The sequence below is a fragment of the Apodemus sylvaticus genome, chromosome 10 (genome assembly GCF_947179515.1).
Source record: "Apodemus sylvaticus chromosome 10, mApoSyl1.1, whole genome shotgun sequence".
NCBI lineage: Eukaryota > Metazoa > Chordata > Mammalia > Rodentia > Muridae > Apodemus > Apodemus sylvaticus.
Window position 1 is genome coordinate 16,175,320 of NC_067481.1, and position 21,586 is coordinate 16,196,905.

At 44.2% G+C, this 21,586-nt stretch overlaps 1 protein-coding gene across 3 annotated transcripts in view; it reads right to left on the reverse strand.

The window, feature by feature from the left end:
• The window catches only part of Cep95 (centrosomal protein 95), a 29,710-nt gene extending 8,261 nt beyond the window's left edge, over positions 1 to 21,449 (reverse strand). Inside the window, exons 1-10 of one of the 3 annotated variants that reach the window (XM_052195773.1) lie at positions 21,320 to 21,449; positions 19,816 to 19,944; positions 17,640 to 17,747; positions 13,635 to 13,745; positions 9,830 to 9,938; positions 7,886 to 8,001; positions 5,179 to 5,295; positions 3,877 to 4,067; positions 1,789 to 1,898; positions 1,169 to 1,298 (exon numbers count right to left, since the gene is read on the reverse strand). In XM_052195773.1, the coding sequence (XP_052051733.1) occupies positions 1,169 to 1,298; positions 1,789 to 1,898; positions 3,877 to 4,067; positions 5,179 to 5,295; positions 7,886 to 8,001; positions 9,830 to 9,938; positions 13,635 to 13,745; positions 17,640 to 17,747; positions 19,816 to 19,944; positions 21,320 to 21,338 (1,140 nt within the window). In that variant the 5' untranslated portion in view covers positions 21,339 to 21,449. The remainder of the gene's footprint in view (positions 1 to 1,168; positions 1,299 to 1,788; positions 1,899 to 3,876; positions 4,068 to 5,178; positions 5,296 to 7,885; positions 8,002 to 9,829; positions 9,939 to 13,634; positions 13,746 to 17,639; positions 17,748 to 19,815; positions 19,945 to 21,319) is intronic. The other 2 variants (XM_052195772.1, XM_052195771.1) reach the window with 2 other exon arrangements.
• Positions 21,450 to 21,586: the final 137 nt, after the last annotated feature.

A 21,586-nucleotide genomic window follows, 5' to 3' on the forward strand; every position in this document is an offset into this window, starting at 1 on the left:
TGTATTTGATTTGAGATAGGATTTCTTTGTGCCAACCAAGCCGGCCTGGAACTCATGATCTTCCTCCCCAGTATCCTCAGAGCTGGGAGGCGGGCCACCGTGTCTACCCGTGCATGGGTAGACACACTTTTGATCTTAGAGGTAGAATTACTGCAAGTTCAAGGCCAGCCTGGCTGGGTAGAAGTTCTAGACCATCTAAGTGAGCCTCAGACCTCATTTTTGTTTTGGTTTTTGATTGTTTTTTGAACAATCAGTGCTACAGACACTCAACTTTAATAAATTTTACAGAAAGTCATGCAGATTTCATGTAACCATTCAAGGTAGTTACCCTACTATTCCATTTAATACCACATCAGTCTTTGGTAGCAAAGGTAGTATAGATGCAACTAAAATTAAATGGTTTAGTAGAATTACATTAAATGATTCCATCGGGACTCAATAAAATGTAGATAAACCTGTGCTACTTTTGGTTCCATAAGGAAGGCGGGTGCCGTTCTTTATGCCCCTCCTCTTGACTTGTGGGACTTTTTTTTGGTTTTTCACACAGTATTGCTCTATGTAGCCCAGGCTATCCTGGAACTGAATCTTTCCTCATTATTTTTATTTTTGGTTTTGGTTTTTCGAGACAAAGTTTTTCTGTGTAGCTCCTGAAACTTGTTCTATAGACTAGGCTGTCCTTAAACTCACATATGCCTGCCTCTTCTCCCAAGTGCTGAGATTAAAGGCATGGGCCACCTGTTTTTGTTTTTGTAAAGATTTATTTATTTATTTTATGTATATAAATACACTGTTGCTGTCCTCAGACACACCAGAAGAGGGCATCCAATCCCATTACAGTTGGCTGTGAGCCACCATGTGGTTGCTGGGATTTGAACTCAGGACCTCTGGAAGACCAGTCAGTGCTCTTAACCGCTGACTCCAGCACCCCCTGAAACTCACTCTGAAGACCAGGCTTGCCTCAAATTTAAGAGCTCTACCTGCCTCCCAAGCACTGGGATTAAAAACATGCTCTACCACCGAGCTGATTTACGGAACATTTTAACAGCACCCAGAACACAAGTCATCTCCCAATACCTAAGCCCGGTTTCATCTTCTGATGGGAGAGCAGTACCTTCCTCCGAAAGGCTAAACCCAGAAACCTCAACCAAGATTAAAAGACAAGACTTGCCCAGTCCAGTTCAGAGAGTCGCTGAGAGAGTTTCTCTGACACGGCATGCAGTTCTTGTTCTGTTAACCGCTTCCTGGTCTTCTGAGGGAAAGGTGGGTAGTCTGAGGGGACCATAGCTCTGTTTTCACCTCTGTAATAAAATGGTCACATGGCAATTAGCTTGCCAAATATACACTATTTACTTCAAAATGACTATAATTAATACTTTAACAAATAATTTCAGCCAGGCAGTGGTGGTGCACGCCTTTAATCCCAGCGCTCGGGAGGCAGAGGTAGGTGGATTTCTGAGTTCGAGGCCAGCCTGGTCTACAGAGTGAGTTCCAGGACAGCCAGGAACTACACAGAAAAACCCTGTCTTGAAAAAAAAAACCAAAACAATAACAACAAATTTCATTATGGTTCCCAAAAGCTAAAATTTTTTGATACTATTTTTCAAAAAAGTTACTATTAGGGGGAGTAACTTGCCACAAGTTACCTTTAATGGGTTCCAGAGATCCATGTCAGGTCACCTGGCTTGGGCAGCAAGCACCTTTCCTGTAAGTGACCTCACCAGCCCCTTCACTTCCCAGATCCCTTCACGATGGACATATGGTAAACACAGAAGCCCACAGCAACATTACCTCTCCCCTGTAGAAAGCTTCCTTGGCCTGGAGCCTTCAGTCAGAGCAGGACATGTTTCCTGGTCATCATCTTTAGATAATGTAGAAGTTAAGAAAACATCATCCGGTTCCTATTCAACCAGAAAGAAAAGGTGGCTTGAGAAGGAGGCTTGAGGAGATGTCTCGGGCAGTGAAGAGCTGGCCATGCGGCATGGGCCTGCGTTCAGGCTCCAGCACCACGGAGCCCACAGAAGCTGTCCGCAAACGCTCTGGAATGAAGCCCTCCGAGGCAGGAATACGTAACATTTTTAATAGCTTATGTCTTAACCTTACAGGGACCTGCCTAGAAAATATTTTAGTTTTTTTTTAATCTGGTCTGGAACTCACTAGGTAGCCCAGGCTGGCCCCATACAGACCCCTCTGTCCTTGCCTCCCAAGCACTGGGATAGGGTGCTTGTTACCATACCCAGACTTTATTCTCCCATTTTTTGAAAACCTTTTTAAAGTATGTGTCTCCTATTCTCCATCACCCAAGGGAAGAAACAGCATGTTACCAGACCCCCAGGATCCATCCCAACCCCCAAGACTGACAACGGTCAGTTCTCCTAGCCCCATCCTTCCTCGTTCTCTCTCCTGAGCACAAGCGGTACAGCCTCAAACAAGGCATTCGCTTCTCTGGGCCAGCCTCCCCTCAGAGTGCATTCTCCACTCCCTACTGTTCTGACATTTATCATCTGGTGCCCGCGAGCACGCAGAGCTGCAGCGCCTGCACGTGCCGGCTCCAGCCATCCTCACGCCTTTCTCCCCGGGCTGCCTAGGATAACAGCATAAAGGGAGATACAGAGGTCAACTTTGTTCTTTTAATTTAAAAAGTATTTTATTGCTGGGCAGTGATGGTACACACTGTTAATCTCAGCGGAGGCGGTGGCAGGTGGATCTCTGAGTTTGAGGCCAGCCTGATCTAGAGTGAATTCTAGGACAGCCAGGGCTACACAGAGAAACTCCATCTTGACAAATCTAAATAAGTTATTTAGTTTATTATTAAATACTTTTTAGTTATTTAGTTTATTATTTTGTGTATTTGGGTGCTTTGCCAGTGTGTCTGACTATACAACATGTGTCTCTACACAGAAGAGGGTGTCTGGTCCGCTGGGACTCAAGCTACCAGAAGCTGTGAGCTGCCACATAGGTGCGGGAATCAGACCTGGGTCTCTGGAAGAGAAGCCAGTGCTCTTAATCACTGACCATCTCTCTCCAACTTGTTTTTAAAGACAGGGCATCTTATAGCTGAGGATGAATGCGAATCTCTAATCTTCTTGCCTCTGCACCGAGGATTGGGTTTCTGCAGTGTGGGGATTTGTGTATTCGAAGCGAGCACTCTACCAATTAAGATACGTGTCTAGCCACTGACATAAATTTTAAGTATGATGCACCATCATTCCCAACACTGGAGACGCTGAAGCAGGCAGAGCTCTGAGTTGAAGGCCAGCTTAGTCTACAACACGAGTTCCTGCCTGGCTGGCCAGGACGCCACATACATGAAGACCTTGTCTTTAAAAAAAGGAATACTTTATTTATTATTTATTAATTTAAATATGTATCTATTTATTTAAATTGTTTATTTAGGGTTGGAGAGATGGCTCAGTGGTTAAGAGCACTGACTGCTCTTCCAACAGTTGTGAGTTCAAATCCCAGCAACCACATGGTGGCTCACAACCATCTGTAATGAGATCTGATGCCCTCTTCTGGGGTGTCTGAAGACAGCTACAGCAAGAGAGCAGGCCGGGGTGAGAAGAAGTGTCTGAAGACAGCTACAGTATACTTACATATAATAAATAAATAAATCTTTAAATTGTTTAATTTATATTTATTTAGTTTACAAGATTTTGAGTATGTGTCATTGTGCCTAGCTCAGACTTTGATTAATATATCTGACAACCATTCTGGTAGAGACCTCTTTAAGTAGATGGACTTCTGGGGCTGGGATTACAGATCAGTTGGATTGTGTATGCTCAGCATATTTATTCAAGGCTCTAGGTTCAATCACTAGCAGCAAAAATAAGTAATATATGGTCTTCTAGCCAAATATAAGAAGACCTTCCCACTTACCACAGAAGGTGCCGTGTGCTCTCCAGAACTCAGCGTAGACAAGTAGCGACTTGACCAGAGGTATTCTTTGCCTATGGGACAAGGTGCTCGGGATTCAGGAGGATGGTAGGGAGGATGTAAAGGGATAGCAGCTCGGATCGGCTCGCCGAGTTTCCTGGCACTTGGAACCATGCTCATAGGAGTTTCTGCTGCTAAGAGAGATCACAGTGGGTCTCACTCTACAAGGGCATCACTGACCTAGAATTCACTCTATAGTCCAGGCTGTCCTCAAACATTGCACCTCAATCCACCTGCCCTGCTTCCCAAGTGCTAGGATTATACCATCAGCCACCAGGCTCAGTTAAGGAATTGTGGTGATCTGAACATGCTTGGTCCAGAGAGTGGCACTATTTAGAGGTATCGTGTCTTAGTCAGGGTTTCTATTCCTGCACAAACATCATGATCAAGAAGCAAGTTGGGGAGGAAAGGGTTTATTCAGCTTACACTTCCACATTGCTGTTCATCACTAAAGGAAGTCAGGACTGGAACTCAAGCAGGTCAGGAAGCAGGAGCTGATGCAGAGGCTATGGAGGGATGTTACTTACTGGCTTGCTTCCCCTGGCTTGCTCAGCTTGCTTTCTTATAGAACCAAGGACTACCAGCCCAGGATGGCACCACCCACAAGGGGCCCTCCCCCACTTGATCACTAATTGAGAAAATGCCCCACAGTTGGATCTCATGGAGATATTTCCTCAAGGGAGGCTCCTTTCTCTGTGATAACTCCAGCCTGTGTCAAGTTAACACAAAACCAGCCAGTACATATGGTCCCGTTGGAGTAATTATGTCACTGTGGGTGTGGGCTTTAGGACCCTCATCCTAGCTGCTGGAAGCCAGTCTTCTCCTAGCAGTCTTCAGATGAAAACATAACTCTCAGCTCTGCCTGCACCATGCCTGCCTGGACGCTCCCATGCTCCCACCTTGATGATAATGGACTGAACCTCTGAACCTGTAAGCCAGCCCCAATTAAATGTTGTCCTTATAAAAGTTGCCTTGGTCATGGAGTCTGTTCACAGCAGTAAAACCCCAACTAAGACAGGAATGTATTTTTAACTTAATTAAAACAGAGCTCATGGGCTGGCAAGATGGTTCAGTAGGTAAAGGTGCTTGCTGCCAATCCAGATGATCTGAGTTCAAGCCCAAGAACCTACAGTAAACAGAGACGCCTAACTTATCCTAGTTGCCTTCTGACCTACATATGGGCATTGCAGCACACACACACACTGCTGCAGTGAGCATCGAGAACTAAGACCCAGCACAACTCACCACCCTCACAAGGTGGCCCATTCTTGGACCAGCCAGGACTCAACATTTCCTCAGGTGGCTTCATGCCTGGGGAAGCCAAGGCTCTTCTAGACCGTAAGTCCATAGAATTCTGAGCACCTGAGAAAGAGAGTATGACACTAATATTAAACCATCAGCGAAGTTTGTTAAATATATTAAAAGCTAATAGGAACAACATCTTTAAAGAATATATTGTTACAACTGCTCATGATACCAATTACCTGTAACAACTGTGATCCAGGAAGGGACAATGCTGCACTGCCTGAATGCGGTTTGGTCAGTGCTGCACTGCTCTGCTTTAGGAGAGTAGGTATAGAGATGCAGAGCGCTGCTGTATGAAGCTGGGTGGCGGCTATCACCATTCCCTAAGACTTAGGGTTTAGATGCAAGGCCAAAATTAGATATCTGTGAAAGTGTTAGCTGACTGTGATCTGACACTCATCTAAACAGAAGAGGAAGGTGACCTTTATCACATGAAGTTCACACACTATACCCAACCTTTCTTTGTTTTTATTCTTGATCCTTAAGTTTTAATGAAAATTTTAGTTTGAATTTTTTCTTGACTGAATTGACTCTCTGGAGCTCTGTATCTAATCTGTAAACAAGTAACAGGATATATATACCCCATATATCTGAGTGCTTGGAACCAAAAGGGTTTTCAACTTTGGAAATATGCTTATATACAAAATAATCTTTATTAGAGGGAGGACCCAATTCATTCATGATTCATATATGCCTTAACACACACAGCCTCAGCATTTCCCCCCCCCCCTTTTTTTTTTTGGACAGGGTATCTCTGTACAGCACTGCTGTCCTGAAACTCAGTATGTAGACCAAGCTGGCCTCAAACTCACAGGGATCCTTCTGTCTCTTCCTCTTGAGTGCTGGGATTAAAGCAAGCACTACTACATCTAACCAGTTTTTCTTTATCTTGAGAGTTTTATGTATGTGTATGTCTTAAGAGTTACTAGTGCTGTGATGAAACACTATAACCAAATGCAGCTTGGGGAAGAAAGGGTTATTTCACTCACACTTCCGCACATCAGCTCAATATCCAAAGCAGTAAAAACAGGAACCTGAACAGGGGCTGATGCAGAGGCTGTGGAGGAGTACCAATTACTGGCTTGCTCAGCCTGCTTTCTTATAGAACCCAGGACCATCAGCCCAGGCATGGCTCCACCCACAATGAGCTGGGCCCTGCCACAAATATCAATAATTAAGAAAATGCCCTACAGGCTTGCCTACAGCCTAATCTTATGGAGGCATCTCCTCAGTTGGGGTTCCCTCCTCTCCAATGACTTCAGCTTCTGTCAAGTTGACATAAAACTAGCCAGGCACAATATACGATATGTAATATACAATATACAATAAAAATGACCACAGTACCTCTGCAACTTCCTACTTTTGGGTATTTTATTTACTTTTGTGCATAGGATACCATTGTGGCCATATAGGTCTGAGGATAACGGGAGTTCTGTCCTGCTGTGTGGGTCCTGGGATTAGAACTCAGGTGGCCAGGCTTGGGGAAGGTGCCTTTAGTGGACGAGCCATTTGCCTGACCCAGGCTGATATTTTCCACTTACAGCATGTCAGTACTCCAAGTTTCAGATTTTGCAGTTATACATTTTCATGGCGTTTGATATCACACGGCCCATCCTAGACTGCCGTCCCTTCCCTCCCAGCTTTGGGCTGCTGCTGGAATGTAAGACTTGCCTCCAATCAGAGTGTTAATGCTGACAGAGACTATAGAGATGGCTTAGTCCAAGTTTCTCATTTCACACAGATGAAATCAAACTCAGAAAAGGGCCTTGTCCAAAGTCACAAAGCCGATAGTTATGGAATGAAGCCTCCTAATTCTCAGTTTATTGTACCTATTTCCACAGTAACTTTTCATCGTTTCATCCAAAACGTGGCCTTGTATCTTGCCAGGTTTTGAGACTAAGATAAACCAAATTTTACTGTCCATCCTCACACAGGCTGAGCATCGTCTAGGTGGCTCGGCAGCTGCTCATTTCCCAGTGTATCACCTGGGCCCGGATGAGGAAGTGCCACCTGCCTACTTTCCAGAACTCAGAGGTTACCTAGGAGCCTCTAATTTTCCATGCATTGTATGAATGTTATTATAGAATACAGAGAAAGCCATGGCACAGGACACTGCCTTAGAGTCTGACCCGTGAGGAGGCTGGGCACTGGAACATAAGCCCACCTTTAACAGATGGGGCAATGTGCTGGCCAAGGAGTTCCAACTGAGAGCAGGGGTAGAACCAAGAGCTGAATGGGGACCCCACGGGCGCCCAGTGGAAGCCTGAGAGGCAGCCTGTCTATGAGCAACAGACTGTGGGACGCAGGCCTGAACACAAACTTGTTAGTGCACTCTGTGAACAGAGTGATTGAACTAGTTCAGAATATCAAATACTCCCAGGGTGTGACCAAGCTCAAGACTGCCTCAGTAACTGTTCAGCTAATTTGCATAATAGACTAGATGACAGCTCTGCACACACTGACCTGAGTACAGGCCCTTGATTCTCACACAGCTGGAATGTCATATTTAGTGGGCAATGGTGACATTCTGTGACATCAATGAGAATATTTAACTGAAGCTCTATCATCTCAGCCTTAAACTGTATGAGTCTACATTTTTGTGCTCGGGTGTTAAATGACAGTTGATATTTAAAGTCTGTCTACTCACCATTACTTCTTAGAGAAAACGTATGTGCGGTGTCTCCCAGTCTAATCACTTCACCGGTGGCCTCAGCGTCATCTTCATCCCAGGTGGGGCCCAAAGCATCCGAGGAGAAGGAACACCTGGAAACGGTCACTCACTATGGCCTGGCTTGACTACAGAGAACTTTCAAACAGGGCTTAGAGGTATTCTGGCTGCTTATTCTTAGGTGCATAGAGACTGGGGCTTTGGTGTAGCCCAGTAATTCAGCACTTGACTACCATGCTTAAAGCCCTTGGTTTATCCTAGCACAGAAAGGAGATGGGGTGGGCATTGAAAGGAATATTTCTTGCCATTTTTCCATTTGGTTTTAACTGCTATATGCAAGGTGGAAACAGCTTCATGTATCAAGGATTAAAAAAACAGCCAACCTGGGGGCTGGAGAGATGGCTCAGAAGTGAGCACTGTCTGTTCTTCCAGAGATCCTGAGTTCAATACCCAGCAATCACATGATGGCTCATAACCATCTATAATGAGATCTGGTACCCTCTTCTGGCCTACAGACTTACATGCAGGCAAAACACAACATACTTTACATAATAATTTTTTTAGTCAATAAATAAATAATTAAATATAGCAAACCCCAATGAGCTTTCCACTCTGTGAGATTGAGCCCAGCACACTCTAATGGTTCCTCCAAAGGTTAATGGGAACATTTTGGATTTTTGGTTTTTTCGAGACAGGGTTTCTCTGTATAGCCCTGGCTGTCCTGGAACTCACTCTGTAGACCAGGCTGGCCTCGAACTCAGAAATTCGCCTGCCTCTGCCTCCCAGAGTGCTGGGATTACAGGCGTGCGCCGCCGCCACCACCACCACCCGGCAAATGGGAACATTTTAAGCAAATAAATAAAGTTCATTCATCCATCCATCCTTCCTTCCTTCCTTCCTTCCTTCTTGCCTTCCTTCCTCCCAGGTTTCTCTGTGTAGCCCTCCCTGTCTTGGAACTCACTCTGTTGACCAGGCTGTCCTCAAACTCTGAGATTCACCTACCTCTGTCTCCTAAGTACTGGGATCAAAGATACACCTTTGATCTATGAGTTCTAGGCTAGCCAAAGCTACATAGTGAGACCCTGCCTCGAAAATTAAACAAAAAGATAGATAGATAGATAGATAGATAATGAAAAAAAGTTAAGTGTTGGTGTGTTACCACATGTCTTTAATCCCAACAGTTGGAAGGCAGAGGCAGGAGAATCAGGAATTCAAGGGAGCAAGAGGTACTTAGAACCATCTCAACAAAAGTTTAGAATGAAAAAGGTAGTAAAAGTGGAGATGGAAAAGACAGGAAATTCAAGGCTCAGAAGTAGAATGTTGGCCTAGCATGAGGCCCTTGTGTTTGATCCAAGTCCACCAAAAAGAAAGGGAGACAGGAACAAAGCATCAGCACTATGCTGCTAACAGAAGCCAGTGGTACTTACCTCCGAACACTACGAGATCTCATCTCCTCAAAGATCTCTAAAAACATTTCTAGGCCATGCAGCAGTAGCGCACACCTTTAGTCCCAGCACTTGGGAGGCAGAGGCAGGGTTATCTCTGAGTTCAAAGTCAGCCAGGTCTATAGAGTAAGTTACAGAACAGCAAAGGCTAGGAACCCATCCCCCAAGTGTCGCCCAAAAAGCATTTTTGTAACATTTTGTGCCCAGCTGAGTCGTACTCAGCTATACAGTGAGTTCAAGGCCAGCCCAGGCTACATAAGACCTGTCTCAAAAAGAAAAATTGATCAAGGGAAAATTAAAAATTAATAGGTAGTTAAAATTGAGAATTAGCATTAAATTATTAAGTATAGTTCTTACAAGTCCCTCAGAAAGGTATAAAATGTTCCCCTTAGCCTTTGGAGGGACCATTAGAGAGAGCTGGGCTCTGTCTCACAGTGCAAAGCTTAGCTCGGCTGATGGAGTTCACAGGCATCCGCACCTCCTCATATAAGCAGCTGTTCTCCATGGAGACCCGGACTCCTCTGCACGGTCCAGCTCCTCCACAGCTTCCTCTCCATGAGAGCCTTTAGAATGCTGCTCAGTGTCACCTGTGTAAAAGATAAACATGAAGGCTAAGTTGATACTGTATGTCTGGAGCCAAGGGGAGTCCCCTGGAAAACAAGTGACAGAGTGGGCTCTCACAGCAGGCGAGCAGGCGACCATGGCAGGGCTTCGTTAGTCCCTGGGTTTGTACACGTGGGGGACATCTTGTGCAGGAGCTTGGGTGTCACAACCCAACTCCTCTCTGGGCTCTAGGAATGGAATTCAAGTTATCGGGTTTAGGAGGCAAATGCTTTCACGCACCAATGTTCTTCCAGCCCCATCCAGCCCCACTGTCAAAGCCAGGCCCACTCACGTGTTCACCGCTTCATCTGTAAGGGATAGCAGAGGATGATAAAGGAGGTCAGCACAGAAGCATGACCGTGCCAACATACCTCAGCTTCCAAGACAGCCATGCTTAGGCTAGGAGACCTCACCACGGCCTGGACAAAAATCTCCATCTCTTACTTTCACAAATGTCAGGGTGAATCCAGGAGACAGGAGGCCTCCAGTGACCAGATTTCCCTTGTATTCTGCAGTTCCCTGTGGAAGCATTCACCCTACTTCTGTCTGCCTGCACATTCCCAGATGTGCGTTTTAGGACCATCTGTTGACACTCTTGTGCACTTCCTTTTCCCTAACTATTCCCACTCAACATTGTTCACAACCTTCAGAAAATAATCCAGGCTGAGAGCAGGCTGTAATGGGGCACACCTGCCATCATGGGCAGACTGAGGAAGGCCTATCAGGAGCTGAAGGCCAGCACTGGCTATTCAAGGCCCTGTCCCAAAGAACAAAGAACAAAAGCTTGGGGTTGGGGAAAAGCTCAGTGGTAGAGCAATTGCTTGCCCAGCAAGAGCAAGGCCCTGGGTTCGGTCCTCAGCTCTGAAGAAAAAAAAGACAAATGCTTAGAGAACATCAACAATCCAGCAAGAGGTAGAACCAAGGACTGACCAGAGTCTTTGCCTTCAAAGCCTCATTCTTCAGTGGTAAACAATAATGCTAGGTCCCAGGTGGAAGCTACCGTACACGGGTCATGTGATTAATGACAATAGACATTTGGTTCCTGTTGCTGTTAACCGGAACTTTGAAGAATATGATCAGCTCCAGGTAACAGTAACAAATAAATACACGTTAGACCTGTGTAAGTGAAACTTGAACCTTAGAAAACATTGTCTAACTAAGGTGTTATCACAAAGGGGCTCAACTGCACAACTCGACTCACTACAGCCTTCCCCTGGGAAGAAGAACAACCCCATAGGCTCATACTGCCGAATGCTTCGTCACCAGGGAGCGGTGCTATTTGAAAGGATTAGAAAGACAGAGATGTGGCCATGTCGGAGAAAGTGTGTCACTGAGTGGGCTTTGAGGTTTCAGAAGCCCACGCCAAGCCTAGTCTCCCCCCACTAGTGGATGAGGCTCTAACTCGCAGCTGCCACTCCTGCCTGCCACCATGATGATGGAATAGCTTCTAGAACCTAGAGCGAGCCCTAGTTAAATGCTTTCCTTTATAAGAGTTGCTGTGCTCATGGTGTCTCTTCACAGCAACAGAACAGTGACTGAGACAGTCCTCACTGCCCTCGTCAGCTAGGCACCCAGCATCCCTACTCCCTGGGATCAAGCTTTAAATCGTAAAAGTGCTTCCAATATTTGCCTCATACTCAGAAGACCGCCCTGCTGCTGCCTCCCGAGTGACAGGACTAAAGGTGGTGCCACGGTGTCTGGCTGCTCTTAAATTAATCTCAATCTCTTTAGAGTTTCTGCCTCTTAACCTTGTTACTTTTTTTTTTTTTTAAAGATTTTATTTATTTATTATTATACATAAGTACACTAGCTGTCTTCAGACACTCCAGAAGAGGGCAATCAGATCTTGTTATGGGTGGTTGTGAGCCACCATGTGGTTGCTGGGATTTGAACTCAGAACCTTCAGAAGAGCAGGCGGTGCTCTTAACCACTGAGCCACCTCTCCAGCCCAACCTTGTTACTTTTTAAAAACACAAAAGAAGGCCATGACAGGTCAAGGTTCCTCCAGCCAAACCTGCCAACCTGAGTTTGGTCCCTGAGACCCACAGGGTGGGAGGGGAGACCCCATTCCACATGCACACTGTAGTAAGATGCCCACATACATGTGCACCTATGCATATACACATATGTGCGTGTGCCCACAAGGTAAGTAAAAAGGGACGTAAGGGAAACAAGATTAAAAAATGCAGCACCCCCGTAGCCCGTGACCCCTGAGTCGGTGAGTCCCACCTGCCACCCCCCTTTCATCACTCTTCTCCACTCCGTCCATGTTTATATACACATTTAGAGCTGTCTCCTCCACAAGGCACAGGAGTCTTTGAAACAGAAAACACGGCAGGCAGTTCTCACCTTCTCCAAGCACTCGGAGTAGCGTTTGACAGGAATCACAATCCCTGAAGGAGCCATTTCCAGCACACTACCCCTTCCCTCCCAGGCTCCTGGCCTGCTTTTTACGTCTTCTTGGCCACTGACATGAAGGGCAGGCCGTGTCCCCAGAGGCTGGAAGACAGCCTGTAAGTGCCACAGCCTGAACCCAGGTCTCACAGGATCAGCAACAGAATATGGAAGAATGAATGGACCCTAGCATTTTGTTTTAAGATGTATTAGAATTCCTGTTTATTACTATTTCTCCTAAAACTTTTTGTTTAATTCTGCTATCTAAGAACAGATCATGTATTATTCTATCCATTGTCAACAGAAGAGTTTACTCTTAAATTGTTAAACTACAGCTTCTTGCGGGATGTGGTGGTATAAGCCTACAATCCCAGCACTACAGAGGCAGAGGCAGGTGGATCTCTGAGGTCAGCCTGGTCTACAGAATGAGTTCCAGGAGAGCCAGGGCTACACAGGACACTCTGTCCCAATAAAAAACAAAACTCAAGGGCATCCTCGGGTACACAGTGAGCTCAAGATTAGCCTGCACTGCACAGACCCTGTTTATCTAGCTCTCTCACACACAAAAGAATATATGTCCTTTTCCATAATTACATAGAACAATGCAAATAATTTAAATGTCTTTAGTTTACTTCATTAGGGTAAATTCCCAGATACAGAATTTCTCAAAGGTGAAAAAATGAATTTGAGTATGGCAGTAAATAATCTCACATGATAACTCTGAATTAAGTTACTCAAAGAGTAATATTAAAAATATTCAGGCTGCTGAGCGGTGGTGGCGCACGCCTTTAATCCCAGCACTCTGGGAGGCAGAGGCAGGCGGATTTCTGAGTTCGAGGCCAGCCTGGTCTACAGAGTGAGTTCCAGGACAGCCAGGGCTATACAGAGAAACCCTGTCTTGAAAAAAACCAAATCCAAAAAAAAAAAAAAAAAAAAATTCAGGCTGTCACAAAATGCCAATTTAGTTCAAAACCAATGATGTACCAGGTCTCCCTGCTGATGCTTCAGTAACATCTGCACTTACCATGGGTGATAGCAGTTCTGACACAAAATCCTGGAACAAGAGATTTCATGTAATAATAGGACAATAAATAATTCAGCTAGAAACGTAACTTTGTTATTGATCGGTTGTAACTTAAGAACCACATCCAGGTTAGCAGAGTATAATGGGAGTCTAGGATAGAGTTTCCAACCACTGAGAACAGAAAGAACGAGAACTTTATCCTTGCATGTACCAGCTGTTTCATATTAGGGAGTGTAAGCCGGCTGGCTGTAGTTAAACTTACTTTGGTTGTGAGACGATTCACTGACGTGTTCTGTCAGATAATCCAGCAATCCATCAAATATTTCTAGGAGATTTTTGATAGATTCCTTGTCCCCTTTCACTATGTTTTCTCCTGAACACAGAAGACACAGACTTTTAAGACATTTAATGGAGAAACCAGAAAGCTTCATAAACTTTGACATGAATATATATGAGTGCTGTTTGGGAACACAGGTATAAACTAACCAAGAAAAAGCAACGATAAATTATCAAAAACATGTATTTCCTGTTGTCGGCCTGCATCTGAAGACACAAGGGGTGGGGGAGCCTGAATGTGGTATTTAATCACCCACTGGCTTGGGCCTTTTCCCAGCAGCTGAGGAAGTGTTCCCAGGGAACATCCTCTGGGAGATCCCCGCCAAAACAGGAAAGAGCAGGAACTTTACAGTAAGTAGCTCGTCAAGGACTGAGGTGCCTGCTGCTTCTCAAGGCTGGCTGGAAAAGTCACAGCAAGACAAAATTAACAACTTGTCAGCTGCTTCGTTCAAGAACCTCGGTTCACATTTATTATTTTGTAAAGGCAGAACCATTTTATTCCTTTTTTGAGACATGATTCCAAGTATCTCTGACTGGTCTCAAACTTTCTAAACAGTAAAGGATGACCGTAAATTCCTCTTCCTCCTACCTCTACCTCCCCACTGATTTATACCTCTAGCTCTCAGAAGTTAATCTGTAGAAAAGCTGTAGCACAACACCTGGCCATAAGAGACCACCGATAAACGTTAAGTTGGAATGCTGAATAGAAGTGGGCTGGTAAAACATGTACACTTGATTTGTTTAAAATCATCTAAATGAACTCTAAACAACATCAAGTCTGGATGGAACTTATCTTCCTGTACTGTCTATTCTTCGGAAAAGTATGTGTATCATTCAAAAAAAAAAAAAAGGCAAAAGCAGACTTGAGAATCCAGCTCATTTAACCATGACATAAAACAAACCCAATCCAGGACTCTGGTGTTTTTCTCTGCTGCTGGTAAAAACAGAGAGAGTTTGACAGGCTTTTTAATTTTTAAAATAAGACACCAGAAACCATGTTTTCAAGTGCTGTGTTTTTCTGGCTTAAAATATATAATTGTGTCCCAAGGGCACACTCAGACTTCTCCGTTTCCAGGATGGGGAGCCTAAGATGCCAAGCCAGCAGCTGGATCATCGTCAGCAGAGTGCAGAGCTTGGTGGCGGGAGCAGGAGCTTTAAAGGAGCCACGGGAGGGTGAAAGCTGCTCTGCGGTCAGTCGGTCGGTCAGTCGGTCGGCGGTGAGGGAAGCAGACCCTCAGCTTCCACCGCTCTGCTCCCAGGGAAGCTCTGTACTGAAAACCTTTATATAGCCTTGCTCCAGGACGTTTACAGAGCGCACATACCAAGCCATCACAGTAACCAGGACCTACAATAGCCACACTAAAGAGACTGGGATAGGACGACTGCTAGGAGTTTGAGGCCAGCCTGAGCTAAGGAGTCAGACCAGGATACAATTTGAGAGCCTGGCTTAAAAAAAAAAAAAAAGCTAGATGTGGTGACACACAGCTTTAATCTCAGCAGCACGGGGGCGTGAGTTCTAGGCCAACCAAGACAACACAGTGACACACAGTCTGGAAACAAAGCAGCAGCTGTCCTTGCTCAGACAATACAGTAGTTCTGCTGAGCTGCAGGAACAAGGGCACTCCCTCCACATTCATTTCTCCCAATTGGCCAAGGTCATTTACTCAAGCAGAACTGAGTTAGAATGCCTCGGGGTGAGGCTCTTGCCCATTTATTAAGAGCTATAACCTATCTTAACATTTCACTCCTTGGGCACAGTGGTGCACTTCCTCGATCCCAATACTCAGGGGCCAGAGGCAGGTGGATCCCTGTAAACTTGAAGCCAGCTTGGTTTACACAGTGACTTCCAGGATAGCTGGGGCTATGTAAAAAGAACCTGTCTCAAAAAAAAAAAAAAAAAAAAAAACCCAAAAAGCAAGCCAGGCAGTTCTGCGCACGTGCACTTGGGAGGCAGAGGCAAGCGGATTTCTGAGTTCAAGGCCAGCTTGGTCTACAGAATGAGTTCCAGGACAGCCAGCGCTACACAGAGAAACCCTGTCTCAAAAAACAACAACAAAAATAATAAAATAAAATAAAAATAAAAAATAAAACAATAAAGCAAAAGAACAGAAAAAAAATTTATCTCTTGAAATGAATAAATCAACAGCATAAGCCTGCTTTGAGATTAAAATACACTCTGGCGTTTTTTAAGATTCTCACTGTTCATTAGCTTGAACTCATTTATTAGCATTCTTAACTCTCAATGTGGAACGATGAATACATGTGTTATGTTCTGTTTTGAATGCAGCCTAGTATACCCTGTATTATTCTGGGAAAAGCTTAAGAAGGTGTTTACATGAAACTGTATCTATGTCTGCATGTGGGGTTAAGAGAGTGAACCCCGGTCTCCTACATGCTAGGGAAGCACGTAGGGATGCAGTTAAACCATGTCCCCAGCAGCTGAAATGGATGACATAGTTCCAAGTTCAAAGACCTGGGGCTGGAGAGATGGCTCAGTGGCTAAACTCACTGACTACTCAGTAGTCAGTGTCTAAGGAGGACCTGGGTTCCAGCCCAACACCCACATGGGAACTCACACCTGTCTGTAACTGCAGCTCCCAAGGAGACCTGGCACACTCTACATGTTGGCAAAATGCCCATACATATAAACTAAATCAAAAATAAAATTAAGTTTTAAAGTTGCTCAAGAACTATTCTTGTCCCTTCCAGAATCCATGAAGGTCTCAACTGATGCCATCAGAGTAACATGTTTCTTACATATTCTTCTACAAAGTCTTTCTGAAAGCAATCAAGAACATACAGATTCCACATCTGTTCTAACACACTGTAGCATGTGCTGTGATCTGTCACCAGAAAGACAAGTTTTCCTAATGTAGTATACACTGAAAATTATTTTTTTGTTGTTGTTTTCTGTGTTTTGGTTGCTGTTTTTTTCGAGACAGGGTTTCTCTGTGTCATTCTGGCTGTCCTGGAACCCACTCTGTAGACCAGGCTGACCTCGAACTCAGAAATCCGCCTGCCTCCTGCCTCTGCCTCCCAAGTGCTGGGTTTAAAGGTGTGTGCCACCACTGCCCGGTATAAATTATTTTCTGTAATGTGAAAATTGTATATTAAGAATATCTTTGGGTTGGAGAGGTGGCTCAGCAGTTAAGAGCACTGCCTGCTCTTCTGAAGGTCCTGAGTTCAAATCCCAGCCACCACCACATGGTGGCTCACAACCATCTGTAATGAGCTCTGACACCCCTCTTCTGGGGTATCTGAAGACAGCTACAGTGTACTTACATATAATAAATCTTAAAAAAAAAAAATCCTCAAAAAAAAAAAATATCCTCAGGCTGGAGAGGTGGCTCCGTGCTTAGCAGTACTGGCTGCTCTTCCAGAGTACCCAGGTTCAATTCCCAGCACCCACAAGGCAGCTCATAGCTGTCCATAATCCAGTTCCACATGATTTGATGCCCTCACACAGACATACATGCAAGCAAAACACCAATGCACATTAATAAATTATACTTTAATCAGCCCTAGCTGTGGACATTCAGGTGTTTCTTTAGCTGTGCTTTAAAAGCATGGTGGCACATACCTTTTGGGGGGGGGTGCTGATGGGCAGATTGTTTTTGACACAGGGTTTCTCTGGGTAGTACTCAGGCAGGAGATCTTAGTTCGGGGCCAGCCTGGTCTACAGGGGAGTTCCAGGACAGTCAGGGCTACAGAGAGAAACCATCTCAGGAAAACAAACAATAAAAACCAAGAAACATATACAACACATTTCTGACTGCACGTTCAGTTTTCCAGGGCCCTCATGGTAGCCTAACTAGACACTGATTGCTGTAGCTCAGTCTTGCAGTTTCCTGTTTGGACTAAGTTAAACAGCACCTAAGATTCTGACAGTTAATAAAATATGTCATTATCTGATGGGTAAATATATACTAACCTGTTATATGAGACAGGCTGACCTGAAGGTAATCCAAAGCTAGTGAATCGATTACCGCCTGTATGTTGTGGGCCTCATCTTCTTGATTCCTGGGAATAACTATGAGGTCTGTGGGGGTGGGAGGGAAAGTCACATTGTTTTAGATCTTTGAGGGGCCAAGTTTTAAAGAATAAATACATATATCTATATTTGTCATAAACAGTCTATGACTAAGCTTCTGAGTAAACTCTACTGCTATAAAAGCAACTCAAAGAGAAAAAAAAAACTTAAGGAACCTAAATACTATGCACTAGAATCTGTATTGATTGATTATTGATTGGAACTTGTTTTTCAACACTTTGTGTATATTAGTGAGATATTTTTTACGCAATGCATGAGTATATTTTATGGAAGTACTATGTAAAGGAATAAAGAGATAACCTAGATTCAAGGCAATAAGATGGTCTAATAATAAAAACAAGGCTGTGCATGACACATACCTATAATCTCAATATTGGAGGGGCTGTGGAAGTATTATGAATTTGCAACTACACTTGTCTATAAAACAAGACCTGTCTCAGAATGTAACTAAACAATCAAAAGGATACTTAACTCCCTATGAGATGCTTTCCTTGACAAAGTAAAGCAAAAAAAATTAAATCCCAAATCAGCTAAACATGGTGACACGTGCCATTAATTCCAGCACTCATTCAGAAGGCAAAGTACAGCCTGGTCCACATAGCAAGTTCTAGGCCAACTGAGTCTACACAGTGATACTGCCTCAAGAATCAAGAGCGCTAAGCCGGGTGGTGGTGGCACACACCTTTAATTCCAGCACTTGGGAGGCAGAGGCAGGCAGATTTCTAAGTTCGAGGCCAGCCTGGTCTACAGAGTGAGTTCCAGGACAGCCAGGGCTACACAGAGAAACCCTGTCTCGAAAACAAAACAAAACAAAAACAAGAGTGCTAAGCCACAGCAAGTGCTCAAGTAGATCTCTTGAAGGCCGTTACAAGTACCTTCTGGGAACAGCTGACACAAAAGCTAAAGCACACACAAGAGAGTAGAAAGATCTCAACAGCCAGCCAGGCATCTCTCTGGTATTAAAGGTGGGCCCTAGAGCCCGGCAGTAGTACTGCACGCCTTTGATCTGTGCTGGAGAGGCAGAGGCAGGTGGATCTCTTCCCTGCCCCGCCCACCCAGACAGGGTTTCTCTGTATAGTCCTGGCTGTCCTGGAGCTCACTCTGTAGACCAGGCTGGCCTCAAACTCAGAAATCTGCCTGCTCTTGGGAGGCAAAAATCAAAATCAAAAAACCAAAAAAACAAAAACAAAACAAACAAACAAACAGTAACAACAAGATGAACCCTGGACAGTTGAAATTATTATCAAGCTCCCACAACACCAGGTCACACCCTTATTCTAGAAAACGGTGGTGGAAGACATTCATTCAAGTTAATGGTGGGGAGATCAATAGGGTACTCATTTTATACGTTAATGCTTTATACGTTAGAGACAAAGGAAGGAGTAGTAAGGAATCTAAGGATAAAGGGTCTGTGATACCTAACAGAGGATGCATGCAAATGATCTGCCACCTAAAAGAAAATGAGCAGTCACAGTAAGTCACATTTATTGACTGTTTTCATTTCCTCGATCTGTGGACCAGGATCTCTGTGGAGAGATTACCTCCCTTCTGCCTCCCCAGTGCTGGAATTAAAAGCATGCACCACTACTGCATGAATTAGCTGTCCTCTTAGTAAATTAGGTTAACCAAATACAAGCATTTTTTTTTTCTTCTTTTGGAAACAAGGTCTATGTAACTCTAGAATTCACTATGTAGACCAGCCTGGTCAACACACTTCACTGTAATGTTAATTCTTATCTACAATCAGTAGTTAAGTAAGACCCAACAAATTTCCAAGACCCATTCAAATTTAGAATCTTGAGGGTAGTCACAGAAATAATGTCTTTAAAGGCATGAATGAACTGTATGAGATTGAATCAAATAGGGATTAACTCAAATGCCAAACTATTTAATCATGGCTATTATTATGGGTGAGGTCCATAATGTACTCATTAAAGCAACTTGTGCCATATTTGGATAGAAATAAGATATTGAAAGGGAAGGGAAACAAAATTCTATGTCAAAGGAAACCTGTGACTTAAGACATAAAATTATTCTCACTTTTGTGTACCCTTACCTGGTACCTTTTCTCCCAAAATGGATTGATAAAGGGCAATAAAAACATTAGCATCACAGTCTTGAAGTTCATGTATCCTCAGGTGTATGTGACATTTAAAAAGAAGGTTATTGGCAATTGTTACCCATTCTGTTGGGGAAGAAGCAGGGGAAATCAGTCTTCAATAGCAATAGAGAAAGTCATATGTATGTACACTTAAAAATCACTGCTGCATAAGAATATACATTGAAAACTGTAGAAGGTAAGGACTTTGTTATGAAATTTCAAAGACTCAACCAGGCAAGTTTTCAAAAGATGTATTTAACTTTTTGGGATATTTCCAGTGCTAGCTAGCTCCTTTGCAGTCAAAACTGTTGTGCCAACTCAACTATTCTTGCAACCTAAAATCCTATTTACCAGTATTTTTATACTCACATGGGTGTTTTTAGTTACAGTAAATTTATAAGTAACCAGGAATGTCATAAGACAGCTGCAAATGATAATCTAAAAGATACTAGAAACCAACGGAGGTGGCACTGAATTCCCAACAGTTTTAGACATGTTCTTACACAATTATCTTGTGTAAGTCAAGATCTCTCGGGTGCCCAAACAAGGGATTAATTTAGGCTGTTATGAACTTGAATAATAACAACACCGACACTAATGCATTTGTTAGTTTTCCTTTTTATTAATTTGATGTATTCAAAGGTAAAAATAAAAGAAAAAAAAACAACCCAAATCGCTAAGTTCTAAATTAGCACATTAATAATACTAATCAAGCTCCCCGCTGTTGTTTTCCAAAAACAGCTCTTGCCTTCCCCTAGATAGTGCAGAACTAAAGGTTAAGGATTTCAGCAATAATCCCAAAGGTTTGAAAAAAGCCTGTATCCTGAAATGACTGAGTATTAGAAAGCATTTTAGAATTGGCCACATTTGCAGTATGGACAGACATTCTGGAGACAATAGTCTGAATGTGTCATGCCCAAAATGCCCTCCTCCTGATGCCCATTTCGCATAGCTGACCAAGCCATGACAACCATTTTGTATGCTGTCTTGGAATGGAACAGGAAAGCGTCCTAGACGACCGAATCAATTGGCTTTTCAAATGCAGTACTAGACAAAGCCAGTTACTCTAGAGGGCATCAAAAGAACTTAAGAGTGCTATGCCTCAAAAGGGGAAAAATCAATACAGAGATAGGTTCGGGCTTAGTTCAAACAAAGCAAGGGGAATGAGAGACAGTCTGTGGCTGGATACCCCACAGAAATTCGGATCCAAGAAGGATCCTAACTGCTCTGTAAGGGCAGGATGCGGGTGTCCCAGCCTCGTCAAAGAGCTCCTGTCTCATCTTCCACCCCTGGAAACCGCAAGTCTTGAGGCTGAGAATAAATTCAGAGACTCCCTGCGACTGCAACTAGTGTCCGACAGTCAAGAGCATCTCCAACGGCTCAGACACGGTTCAAATTCAGCCCGAAGCCTGCGGAATGCTGCAGTACAAAAACACTAGGGCTCCAGGCGGAGACTCACCAGCCTCTGAGCTGGCCATACTGCCAAGAGAGGTTGCGGCCGGACTCCAAGACGAGAGCGCGGGCGACGGTGTCCTGGAAGGGTCGAACCCAGTAGAGCCGAAGGGAATAGGAGGGGGTAGAAACCAGAGAGCGGGGAAGGAGGGGTGGAAGAGGGAGGGACGTTAAAACGGCTTCTCGCCGCTGATTGGTCATCAGAGAAGCACTTCCTTTCGCTGCACGCGCTTAGGCGGCAGTTTGCGGGCTCCAGATACCATTCCCCGCGGAC